Raw genomic sequence first — 13,498 nt, 5'->3', positions numbered from 1 at the left:
TCTTTAAGCTGTGTCTAAATAAGTGACATCGTCCCCGAAACGCATGTTTAAATAGGGGTCACAGAGGTCCTACCGGCCATATTCCATATACAGAAGTAAATAATACAGCCTAACGTAAACAGATGGGGCACCCACAGCAAACTTTTGCAAACACTGAAAAGCACGACCTGACCCCAGGTGTTAGCATGGAAATTGTATCGCTTTGGGTGAAGTGAACAAAGAGCAAGTTTAAGTGAAATTTAAGATAATTTGAAACTGTGGATAGCATAGATCTACAGCTTCTTGCGTACATTCACATAGAGAAAGTTGTATTCACCGTTGGTTTCTGTGCCTCGTGTCTTGCAAATGAGTTCATTCTTGATGGTCCAAATATAGTGTAATTAGGGTCATTAGATACTTAGCTGAATTTGAATGGCTGAAGTCGCCGTTCTTGGGGCGCCTTATTATGCAAGCGCATTTAAAGAGCCGCGGGGTGCAAATGGGTGGTTAAGGACACGAACAAAACAGAGGGGGTGGAGAGTAAGTAGGGACAGAATTCAAATTCTAAGTGGCAGAACGTCCCCATTGTCAGTGGAGGGGTATAGAGCTACCCCTAAAACCACGCAGATAAGCTGTCCATTTCAGGATAATCAGGTCACTGAACGGAGTTGGCACCGTAACCTGTAACAACCATTTTTACCAGTGAAGCTCTCCAGCCAGCCACGGACGCATCACACCATGGCATCTACCTCGTGCTCTTGGATTGCATTATTTTTCCTCACTAGTGTTGTTGGAGTCCATTGTCGCGCAGTGCAGGAGTTACTGTCAAAGTCATCTGCTTTTCAGGATGGACACAAGACTTTACGCACAAATATTTTGAGACGATGGCGACGAGAGAGCGTGGATACGCAACTGGAACATTGCGCAGTATTGGCGGCACCTTGGAAGGAAACCAACGAGCCTCCGAGGGATTTGGCACAGTTACATCGTCTTCGGGTTCTCTCATTGCCCCAAGGAGGCTCACGGCGCGCTGTCTTCCCAGAACAACCGCTTTTCCGTTTTGTCAGACGGGTTTATCGTTGTTGTCAGAAAGGTTTCCACTGCAGGAGCGTCAAAGGAATTCAGGGTCACTTGAGTGGAGGTAAGGGAATGTTTCTTACTGTAATTATAGGCCATGGTCAAGAACATTTGAGACCTCACGTGTACTTTATTCATGTACCTTTTTGGTATCACATTCTTAGAGTTTTGCCTTATGTTTTCCCACTATTCCCCCCCACCCCCCTAGATACAGATGTGGAATTCCTCCTCAGTCAGGATGTGTTGTCAGTTGCAATCATGAGAGCTGAGATACATCTCCAAGTCTTGAATCCTCAACACCTGAACATTGAGCCTGTGCTTCCATACATGGCAAAACGCAAGCTTCCCACACGGTAAGAGCTCAGTCTTCACTATGAACACTGTCTGTCATGATGGTACATTTACCAAGCTAACCAGCCTGTCATGTTTCCTGTTTTTCTTCTTCTTCTGGTAATTCACAACTATACACAAATTGATAACCTGCTGATATCTAATGTGGATTGTGAAAGTTGTGTTTCTGTTGCTGATATACTATACACAGGGTCCTTATAATTCATTTTCTTGTTCTTCTACAGGTACAGTTTGTGGTCAAAGGATAACATATTGGAGCTGCGAGTGGATTTGCTGTTTCTCTTCCAAGGTCTTCAGGAGGCAGCTGGTGGTGCCAGAGGGGGGCCAAGCCTGGTGGACATGCGGAGGGTGGGGGGGCTTTCCAGGGGGGGTCAACGAGATTGGCCAGGAGCTCTACTATCTCTGCAGGACACTGCTACTGATCAGTTGGGGGAGGGGCTGGGCCCCCTGCTGAATGCTGTGGATCTGGGCCTGGCCCTGAACTGCAAGATGGGGGGAGTTGGAGTGTCCTGTGAGCACAATGGAGTCCACCTACTACACACTCCATTCATTGCTCTCTCCTATAGATAAAGACTGCACAAACCAAGATTGTACAGAAAGCGTCACATTTTACTTTAACTTAATCCCAGACACATTTCTCTAAATGTCCACCTGTTGTGTTTAATGCCCTCAAATCTATGAAACTGCATTTATCCTGAGGAGACAACATTTCAACTATTGTATTTGTTATGTATTGGAGTCTACACCACAAAGTTTTGCTGTGACTCTTTGTGAAAACAAAAACAATTGATATACATAACTCAATCTGGGGTTCTGTGCACTTCAGCAAATCTTTTGAATATGTTAACTTATCAGTGTTGTTGTGTTTTGTAAAAATGTATTGATTTGTTAAGATGTAAATAGTGTATATAAACACATATGTTTATTGTTTTTTTCTTTGAAACTCAATTTTATTAAATGTGTGATACTGATGTGATGCCAGAGGTCTTGAATTTCATTAACCAAGAGTGGTTCATCAAACTGGTACACTGGGCTTGGTTTAATCCACAACCCCGTCTTCACCAAGGTGCTGAGAGCTCTTTTTCTGTTGTTTTACAAGTAGCCTACCATGCCCTGGTGCTTTTGTGAGTAACAGTTGTCTGTTCTCTCAGTCAACCTGACATATGTTTTTCAGATCCTAAAGTTATACCCTTTTTTGGCTTTTACACAAGTTTTGACAGTTGGTGTGAAAAAGAAAGGTGGAAAAGACAGCACCCGGACCTCTCAATCCAACTGCTTGTTTTAAACAAAGCTATTGTATGCCTATATTGGATATGATAGTGTTCATGTATAAGATAACATCATGACTTTATTATCCCCTTAGGGACATTTGTTACATTAAATCAATCACAGGACATCGCCAAAGACACAAATATGTGTAGCTAGTGTAAAGTGCAGTGCACTGTTTAGCCTAATGATATAACTGTTTCACAATAGGATTTATGTATTCGGATATTTAGTTGTGCAATAAAAAGTAGCTCATCGATCTCAATCGATCTCTCGTGTCGGACTGAGTGAGATGCAAAGCAGATAACTCGGGCGGGCATCTGCGCAGTAAGTTCCTGTAAACGACAGCGATTGGTTGCCAATCAAGCCCGACTCCACCCACCACGGAAGTGAACAGTAAACGGTTGCATGTGTTGAATGTGTTGAGATGGTGCGAATTAAAAACAGGTGAATAGTTATTGTACCTATTTGAGACATTGAGTATAGGACTGCAAGTATTGGTATCCCACTTGATTGCTTATCCATCACTCTGTGTTCACAGATATCTGCTGTGTGAAGTTTGCGTATCAGATCGAAGCAATCTGCTAATGCTAGATGACCGAGCCATCTACACGGCAGTTAGATCAGCAGTGTGTCGGGCGCACGGTGACTATGGAGCAGCGCTCTGCAGCCTTGGATTCGCAGGTAGTTATGAGAAATCATTGAATAGATATAGTATATTACTGTACCCTATTGGCGATTTTACGGCATATGTTTGGTAAACAAACTGAATTCCGCATGAATTCGTCCACGTTGAAAAGAACTGGATGATTACATGCGCACTGTATAGCCTATGATTTATGGAATGCATTCTGGAAATCCACTAGTCATACTCAGCGGGGCTAATAAGAGTATATCAAAAAAGTAAAATCTATATATTTGATATATTTGATTTGAAAAAACATTGTATTTGCGTATAATTTGGCTACTCTGCTGCATTGTTGAATCCTTGCAGTCTTGTGATGGATAAATTCCACTTAAGTTTAGAAGCCTATCAGAAGGCAAGGTGAAGCAATGGTCAAGAATGCAATACGCTTCACACAAAGATAAAACCAGTTAAAATAAAGCACATATGGCAAAACATAACTCTTATATAGACACACAAATACAGAGTAGATGGTGGACTGAGAGACTAATGATAAAATGGATAGACTATTTGCTGGGACCTTTGCAATTCCTCTCCTCTGCCTATGGGCTAGGGCTGACAGGAACTCTAATTAACTAACCTGTAACATGATTTGCAATTGTGTGTCTCTTCTCAGTGAAGTATCTGAATGCTCACACTGGAATTGTGTTCCTGCGTTGTCGGAAGAGCCACTATCAACTCATCTGGTCTGCTTTACCATTCATCACCAGTCTAGAGAATAGAGGTCAAAAACTGCCATGTTTCCTGAACTGTTTGCATGTTGGAGGTAAGAGAGACCAACTTCCTTTTGGCACTATGTTGCCATCTTAGTAATTGCAATGCAATAATGCTACATAGACACAGACTTGACTATTTGTAACTCTGCTGTATTCCTCTCATTAATATCACCAGATGTAGGCCCATCAATGGCCCTGCATAGATTTAGATGACATGTCTCTATTTAACATGCATATTTAAGCATATTGGGACCTGTTGCAGGAACGATCAGAACATGTCAGAAGTTTCTCGTCCAATACAATACTCAGCAGCTCCATCGGATGCTTCCCAACTGCCAGAGTGAGGGTAAGTGATTTAAAGTGATTTTTTCTTTAAATTAATGCATAGATCATTGAGATGTACAACCCTTGAACAAGCCCATTCAAACTCAAACTTCAAACATGGGTCTTGTTTTAGAGTTCAGTTATTGTCATTGCAGTCAATGTGCCCAGTCATTTTCCCATTTGTCAAGTATCTTTAAAGAAAAAAGGAAATTATATCAGTCAATATTTTGCATTCAGATGGATAGAAAGATGATCTGATTTACTTTATATTAATTGTATTTAGCATTTATGTATCCAGATTAGCCTAATTGAGATACCATCTATTTTTCAAAAGAGACCTGGTTCAAGATAGCAGCAGGGGGACCAATGTTGGAGACAAATGACAAACAAACATACACGCATACATTACAAACAAATTACTGATATAAACACACATACATTACAAACAAATTACTGATATAAACACACACATACATTTAAAACAAATTACAGACATACACTATGAACAAATTACAGACAGACACACATACATTACAATTAATACACATACCTGTGTGGTCTATTGGTAATAGTAACATGATGTTCTGTTGATCAAATCTCTAAGTGTATTAAATGTAGTTTGGTTTCCCTTCTCTCCATGTGTAGCAGAAAGACAAGAGGTCCGCAGAGCAGTACTGAGCTGCACCTTGAATAAAGGAAAAGGTCATGGCTATGAGGATGAAGCAGAGAGTGGGGGAGAGGAAGATGAAGATGAGTGACCTCAACCCAAACTGATTTTGTTGCTGCAATGAAACTCATTTGTGAGCCCCAGGACAGTAGAAGAAGAGCTGTAGATGGAGTTACATCTACTGTAACTAAGGCTCTTAGTAAAAGTACTTCTGTCACAGGACTGAGGGAATTAGTGACAGAAAATAGCCCAGTGCTTAAATGCAACTGTTGAGAGTCTGTTTCCTCTAATCTTACTGCATTCTCAGTTGGTAACTAATTAAAACCATGTTGATTAGAAATATGGCATATGTGATTGTCGAAGTATGACAGATGGTTTACATATTGTACATAAATGTTTTTCTGTTTCTGTTATGTTATTGAACACTTTATTATTTCCTATATTCTTCGAAGATAAATGATTAAAGATATCTACCAGCCAACCATTTTATTGTCAGCTTTTTAATAAAAAAGTATTTAGGGATTTTTAGTGAAAACCTTTACCTCACATCACGTATGGGACTTCTTTCTTTGTCATGTGGTCTCTAAACATAACATGCAAACTACATTTCCCAGAATACCCATTTTTTACAAAACAGTTTGCACGGATTGTTCCATCCGGGTCTGTCAGGTTCCTGTTTGGCGACCCGTCGCCATTAGCACTAGCTCGTACTTACGAACATATTTTTTAGGGAAAAAACCTTGTCAACTGCACGTTTTCCATATTTTGGAGAACGGGCAACGCCTTGTTGAGGCGAAGTGTTTACCACAGCAAGAAAAAGCTAAGATTTTCGGGGTCTTGGCCCCGCGGTGTGAGCATTTGCTCTCCTTTTTTGACAGCCACCCCATTATTTGAGACGCCTGAATTGTGTCTCTATTTTTCTCGGTTTGTTTTGTTGTCAAGATGTCGCCGTGATGGAGTCTCCGTGTTTGACCGAAATGAACCAGGGCCTTCGCTGCCTGACCCGCATTCGCTACAACCCGCTCACTTCACCCTTTTCCCCGTTTGATGCGAGAGAGCTCGGACGCTCTCTCACCGGAGCTTGGCCTCAAAACCTTTCACAGCAAGGAGACAAACATGGAGAAAAATCCAAACAGCAACGCCAACAGCAACAAGGGTCCAACACCCGGCGAATCTAAACCGAAAACAGGTGAAAATACCCCCATGATATGCTATTTAAACCCAATTCTAATCGTGTCATGACAGAACTAATGTAGGTCGAGTTAGACCAGTCCTGCCGAGCACATTTTCTGGGGCCTACTGTACAGGCCTTTCAGTAGGTAGAGCATGTTTTGTTTACTTGATATGGGTGACGTAACTGACTATCGCCTTTTGACACATGCATGGCTTGGATATCAGAGTGCAGTTTGACCTAACGGTTACTTATCTAACGGTTACTTACACCGAAATTAAAAGGAAGGTATTTCATAACTGCAATGTGGCCTTTCCTTGTTGCAGGCATTGCCGAGTGAGTTAGACAATCCCGCCAGTATTTCTAGCCTATATCTTGCTCTTTACGGACCAATTTCGTGTCCTCGGCATTTGACCACCTTTGAGGTCTGAATACATGAGTTTCCTGTCCCTGTTTTGTGCTGATAAGTGTGCGTGGCCCACCCCATGCTAATCATGTGGGTACATCAGTCCAGAGCTGTTCTTCAAAGTGGTGTGACAAAAACAACTTGGCTATTTTTAGAACCAAGATTGCTGAAAAATAGAGAATGGTATGCTTAATTCAAGGAGGATTTACTGTCATCTACTGATTACCTCGATCACTGCATTGTTGTCTTTGAAATAGTCATAGGCCAATAGCACAACAGTTATAGAATAAAGACTCAAATGTTTTAGCAAGATCTTCAGTATCATGTTTTAGGCCTACATGTTGTCTTGCTCTACATTAGTAAGTGACAATGCAAATATGCTGTTTCATGCTGTTTCATCTGATAATCCCACTCAAACATGCATCAACTCTCATTATCTCTCCACTGTGCCCATAATGGCACTAAGATATAAAATGACACTCCTCCTTTTCCTTTCCAATCTCCCCAGATGGAAAGAATAATGGAGGCTCTAAACGCTACAGCCGCAAGCGAGAGCCCGCCATTCCCAAGAGTGACAGCTTCCCAGGTCCTCGTCGCACCAATTCACAGAAAAGCAAGAATTATGACAAGAGACCCCCCCAGAGAGGTGGAGGTGGAAGGCAATATGGGGTTGCAGGAGGAGGAAGACGTGAAGAGGTGTGCATTGTCCAGAGGACGATTTAAATAACGTTGATTATGTTGACTATGGATCTGTCTTCTGTCTGTTCGTATGTCACACAGTTGATCTCCGACACCACTGGACAATGTTTACGAAACTTGGGTGAATAATGTGTCTTGCCATACAGATGCAGCATTTACAAAATTACACTGATTGGCCCAATTCGAATGACGAAGCTTGAATGAATGGTGATGTTGCATGTCTTGCCATCGAGATTGTTTAGGCGTTTCCAGGTGACGGATCTTGTGATGGTGTGGCAAAAGTGATGGGTTGTTAGAATTAGAATAACAGGGTGCAAAGAGGAGAGTGCACGTCAGACCGTACCTTTAGGCCAATTTTTCGAATAATACCATCAGATCCTTGGAAATTAATCAAATAAGCACAACAAGCTCCGGGAACTTTTCAGCCTACCTCCAATCCGGGGACTACCTTCAAATAAAGACAAAGCTGTAAGAAGCAACACTGATAATGAATCAAATAAGCACTACACGATCCAGTAACTTTTCAGTCCTACATTTGAATAATTGTCACTAATTCACACAAGGAGGGGTGCTTCATACTTTGTGCTGGACACAAAGTATGTACACTTGTTTATTTTGCATCACCTGTAGAGTTATGGACTCCTGCAAATTTCTATCTTCTGATTTAGGCTCACAATATTAAGTACATTTATCGTCCCCATTTGATTCTTCTCTCCCTCTCCTTAGGTAGCAGAGACCTGCCGGGCTGAATTCAGCTCGGCTCAGTTCGCTGGACCCAAAAAGATCAGCCTGAACCACCTTCTCAACTTCACCTTTGAACCCCGTGGGGGCCATGGTGGCCAAGGAGGAGAGGGTCACTCTGGCTGGGGTCGCCGCAACAAGTGGGGCCATAAGCACAAGCCCTTCAACAAGGAGCTTTTCCTGCAGGCCAAGTAAGCTCCATTTCAATCGAAGTACTGTGTATTTTTATGAAAAAGCAGCAAAGTAATTGTTGAAAATTCACCGGCTGGTGTCATTTTGCCTTAGCTGCCAGTTCGTGGTGACTGATGACCAGGACTACAAGGCTCACTTCACTGACCCAGACACACTGGTTAACTGGGACTGTGTTCAGCAAGTAGTGAGTATATCAGCCCCGTCTCTGTTGTGTTTCACCTGTACTCAATCTCGTTTGCATGAGCCTCTACCAAGGCGCCCTCAATTTGAATTCTAAGTCTAAGAACAGTGAACTTTCCCCCCCAGCGCATCTACAGCCATGAGGTGCCCTCCTGCCCCATCTGCCTGTACCCTCCGGTGGCGGCCCGCATCACACGCTGTGGCCACATCTTCTGCTGGCCGTGTATGCTGCACTACCTGTCGCTCAGCGACAAGAGTTGGTCCAAGTGCCCAATCTGCTATGAATCTGTGCACTCGGCTGACCTCAAAAGGTTAGAGAGATGTTAAGAGCTGCGTGACAACATGTTGTGTCGCCACATCTAGAAAATCAATTGTGGTTGAATGTGGCGAATAATACACCCTCCCGTTGTCTCTCACTTGCAGTGTGGTTGCCATGGAGACCAGGCAGTATGCAGCCGGTGACCTCATCACCATGTGCTTGATGCGAAGGGAGAAGGGGGCTCTGGTGGCGATGCCAAGCTCCCAGTGGGTGAAGGTGGAGGAGCCTATTCGCTTTGGAGGTGAGACGACGAAGGATGAACATTCCCCAATGTAAACCCAGCGAGTGTGTGTTTGAGTCGATATAACATGGTTCAACCTTTGTCGTCTAGATGTGCGTCTGAGCCCATACTCCAAGCTGCTGCTGGCCTCTCTGGAGCAGGTGCTGGGCCTGGTTGCTGAGGAGAAGGCTGCCCTGCAGGCTCAGCTCACCCAAGAAGAGGATGCCCAATCCTGCTTTGTCGAGAGCGCCCTGTGCCATCTGCAGGTAATGCTGACGATCTGAAACACTGGCATCCTCTTCCATATGAACCATTATGAATGAAGTTGAAATGAAATGTTGACCACCAGTCGTATGAACTAATCCTCCCTTTTTCTTCTGTCATGCTGTGGTCCAGGAGCAAGAGGAGACTCTGCTAAAACACCAGAAGGTGTATGCTGAGGACAACCTTGAACTGTCAAACCTCACCCTGGCAGATCCCCCCTCTCCTGTGGAGGAAGTGGTGACCACCTTCAGCAGTACTAAAGTGAGTGTTGATCCCCCCCCCCCCCCCCCGCCTTGTGCAATCCCCAAAATGTTCTGGCTTTGAGACCATCTCCATGTTTCACTCCTTCCAGCCGGTGATGCAGTACTCCTCTGCATTTGATGATGAGGTGGCAGAGATTACGGAGGAGGTCCCTGAGCAAGCCCCCGATAAGCACCCGGAGCTCCCTGAAGGGGTCCTCGAGGGAGTGCTGGAGGAGTCCCCCGAGGCCTCGATGGACGCACCCCCAGGGACCCAGCCGGCCGAGGGAAACCTTCCCAGCCAGGCTGAAACGGGGCGTCCCCAAAATGCAGCTGAACATGGACCCTACTACTATTTCTACCAAGGTAGGATACACCTCGACAGTCTAGTGACTCCACTACATAAGTAGTCCTACCCTACTCATCAACATTTTCCATTCTACAATCAAAGTTCCTGTCTTGATATATGGTATTAGAAATCTTGTTATGCTTGCCTCCCATCTTAAATCACTGCATACATTATTAGGATAAAAAAAAGACAAACTGGAAAAAAGGTCCTATGAACAGAGGTGTACATTCCATGGTTAAAAGACAGGACATCACAGGATGTCGGAGTAGTGAGATGAGTTTCACTGTATCCCTCTCCCCCTCTCCAGCGGAGGACTGCCAGCAGATGTTCCTGCACCCGGTGAACGTGCGCTGTCTGCAGCGTGAATATGGCAGCCTAGAGACCAGCCCTCACCACATCACTGCCACTGTGGTGGAGATCGAGGGACAGACCGTGACTGAGGTCTGAGATCACACCGCACTTCAGAGATGATTGCTGCTAATGTTTTACATACACCACGAATGTTTATCAATGAATTGTCATGTTTTGCTTGGCTACAGGAGATTCGCCGTCGACACCGCTACCTGGCTCACCTGCCACTCACCTGTGAGTTCAGCATCTGTGAGCTGACCCTGCAGTCCCCCATCCTGTCCAAAGAGACACTGGACAGCTTTGCAGGTTAGGTACCCCAACACACACACGAGCAATCTGTGTGAACTGCGTATGCTTGGTACATGGCCTAACATTCAAATCCTTTTTTGGGGGGGGTTTTAAATCTCTTTTCTCTCCTCCACTGTTCCCCAAATCTTAGATGACCTGGATAAACGAAAGCGCCTTAGACAAAAGAAAGCAAGGGATGAGAAGCGGAGGGAGAAGCGTATTGAGATGGAAGAGAACAAAAAGCAGGGCAAATGTAAGTGATTTTCTTTTGGTGCTTTCTCAGCGTATAGTACGCAACTGAAAACTATCCCCGGGATTGATTCGTTTCCCACCTCTTAATCAAGTTTGCTTGTGATGTTTGCTTTTATCTTGTTGCTAAAACAGAATTAGAATTATATTTCCATGGCTGCTAAGGTTCTGGATTGTGTGCGCTCACTGTGCACCGAGGTAGAGTCACTCTGTAAAGGAGAAAAATCCTATGTGCCTATATCCGATTTGTCATCCAGGGCCTTATTCCACACACAACTCTCATGTGACTGTGTTCTCGCCCTCAGACCCAGAAGTACATATTGGCCTAGAGAATCTGCAGCAGTTTCCGGCATTTGGGTTACTGTCTGATAACGGCAGTCCACCTGTGTACCCAGAGTTCCTGTTGGCTCCCCCTTCACCTCTCAGGAGCAGCCCTGCCTCTGGTGAGACCAGCTCTCCCAACTCTCCTTTGTTCTTTTGTGGATTTCTCATTCTCAAGAGTCATACCTCAATGGGAGGTCGACACAAGCCTTAATGTCAAAACGCGTCATCAAATCACTTTTTTCTTGGAGTAAATATAAGCTTGACTGATGAGAAATATACTTGAAAATGATTTTGGAGGAAAGACTTCCATGAACACTCACTGAAAGGAGGTGCTTCACAACTATAGTCTTATAGTATAGTATTTATGACATACTTTTCTTATCAATTTTGTGTTGTGTGTGACATGGGCCCTTTGTGCGGTTGCAGATGGAATGATGTTTCCCAGTCTGACTGGGCAAAGCCCTGCGCCCAGTGTGGGTAGTGTGGAGGATGACTCTCACTGCATGTCCTTCGCCCAGGTCTGTATGCCAAACTTATTCTGCCTTTGACTTCAGGGAGTTTCATCAAATTTTGCATATTAAAAATACACAAGAGAAGCACCTGACTAATGTCATCCTCCTTCGCTATCCCTAGATGCTGAGAGATGGCAAAGCTAGAAATGATGTTGGGTCCAAAATCACCCCAAAGAAAGGTGAGAACTGGGTCTAAATCCTTTGTTTCTCCCCAGAGTCGGTTAGTGTTTTAAGTCAGACTGAAATGTAAATGACTGATGGTCAGACAAACAAACAAACAGTGTTGGACTATGATTCACTTCATTTCCTCTGTGCTGATTCCTCAGATGTGCTGCTGGTTCCCCCAGTGGCAGACAGCGATGGAGAGAGTGATGGGTCTGACCGGGTCCCAGTGCCCAGCTTCCAGAACTCTTTCAGCCAGGCCTTTGAGGCGGCACTCCTGCAGCTGGACCATGGTCCAACTGCCCCACCACAACCAGTGGTCATCCCTGGTCAGTCTCTGTCTGTCTGTCTGTCTGTCTGTCTGGGAAGCAGTATCAGTGACACTGTGCATGAATTAAATTGCTGATGCCTGTTTTGCAACGTTATAAGAGTTCGTGAATATCGATTGACTGACTGCATACTCATCCCACGCCTCTCTTTTTCAGTGGAGAACGGGGGAAAGAAGAAGAAGAAAAAACAGAAGCTTCTGTTCAGCACCTCCATGGTTCACACAAAGTAGAAAACACTGAATTTGATTATCCTCACCGAACCCCCCCAGCTTTTTGTTAAATGAATATCCTGCTCTCTCACTCTCTAGTTTTAGCAACAGGTTTAGTATGCAGGCAAAGTAAGTGCTGTGCTACCCACTGTCCCTTCAAGGGGATATCATGCAATAGGTTTGTGTTATGCAGACTCCAGTACATCAAGGGGGGCACGGGTTGGTCGGCTTTCCTGTCATACGGAAAAATGATGATAGAAGAAAGAGGAATATCAGTCACGGGACACATACTGGGGTTAGACAGATCAGTCTAACATTAGGATCTACCTAGGGTTAAGTGTAATGGAATAGGTTAAGGGGTGCATTATATTTGAGGTAGCAGTTAGCCAGCTGCAGGTACGTCACACCCTCTGAACCCTTCCTAGATGTTCACTCCCAGGTATCATTTCATTCTTCTCTCCCTTGTTTGTTTTTTTCCATTCAAAAAATATATATATATCTCACGCAATGCAGACTTTTTTTGTTGTTGTTGTTGCAGAAGTCCAATTTGACTGTGGTTTGAATTGAGCAGATATGGTGGTTTTAAAACTCCCTCAACTCCACGACAGACAAAACGGGTGACAGTTTATTTGGGGAGCTTCACTCTGAGGTGTCCTGAACATTATTTTCTAGCACAACCTCTAAGCATGAGCTCAAAATTATCTCATGTATTGAGGACATGCTTATAATACAGTGTAGTATTAAATACTTGTGTTTTGGTGGAAGATGTAACTCAAGTACACTGTAGACCAAGGATATGCAGATCAATGTTCATCTCTTCTATTGTACCATACCACATTCATGTATGTCCCGTCCCCCCCAGAACCAGTTTGCGGTCTCATTTACAACATGGCACTTTACCCCCCAGTTTCAATTCAGTGTTGCAAATATATTGTGTGAAGCTAGAGATTTTGCTGACTGTTGATTGCTTACTATACAAGGTGTGAAAAGGTGAGATGTAAAGATACTATAACATATTTTTTGTTTGAGGGTTCATTGATTCACTTTTAATTTTGAGGAAGTTTATAGTGAACACAAAAGGTGAAAATGGCAATGGCCTGGCATTGGAATGAATAAAGGATTATGCACAAAGTAATTATCTGGTTATTTGTGGTAAGACACAGCACTGAACATGCAACATTAACAGCACTGAACATGCAACATGGATTTCTAACAGGATGAATCTAGAA

The 13,498-nt window shown here is 43.8% G+C and overlaps 2 protein-coding genes across 2 annotated transcripts; both read left to right on the top strand.

The window, feature by feature from the left end:
• The first annotated feature begins 3,075 nt into the window (after positions 1-3,075).
• pop5 (POP5 homolog, ribonuclease P/MRP subunit) lies at positions 3,076-5,539 on the top strand. The gene is made up of 5 exons (XM_083672803.1): positions 3,076-3,120; positions 3,215-3,357; positions 3,975-4,124; positions 4,337-4,420; positions 5,044-5,539. The coding sequence occupies exons 1-5, from the start codon at positions 3,101-3,103 to the stop codon at positions 5,154-5,156; spliced, it is 510 nt and encodes a 169-aa protein (XP_083528929.1). The 5' UTR covers positions 3,076-3,100; the 3' UTR covers positions 5,157-5,539.
• A 196-nt stretch (positions 5,540-5,735) lies between these two features.
• Positions 5,736-13,398, top strand: rnf10 (ring finger protein 10). Its single transcript, XM_083672767.1, has 17 exons — positions 5,736-6,254; positions 7,151-7,338; positions 8,068-8,273; positions 8,368-8,458; positions 8,581-8,765; positions 8,878-9,014; positions 9,105-9,259; positions 9,390-9,518; positions 9,610-9,862; positions 10,153-10,286; positions 10,385-10,502; positions 10,636-10,737; positions 11,039-11,176; positions 11,484-11,575; positions 11,691-11,748; positions 11,896-12,060; positions 12,217-13,398. Exons 1-17 carry the CDS (start codon positions 6,113-6,115, stop codon positions 12,288-12,290), a joined length of 2,367 nt encoding a protein of 788 aa, XP_083528893.1. The 5' UTR covers positions 5,736-6,112; the 3' UTR covers positions 12,291-13,398.
• The last annotated feature ends 100 nt before the right edge of the window (positions 13,399-13,498 follow it).

The sequence above is a fragment of the Argentina silus genome (genome assembly GCF_951799395.1).
Source record: "Argentina silus genome assembly, chromosome: 7".
Classification (NCBI taxonomy): Eukaryota; Metazoa; Chordata; class Actinopteri; order Argentiniformes; family Argentinidae; genus Argentina; species Argentina silus.
The sequence above is the reverse complement of the archived record's forward strand: the minus strand, read 5'-3'. Positions and strand labels throughout refer to the sequence as shown.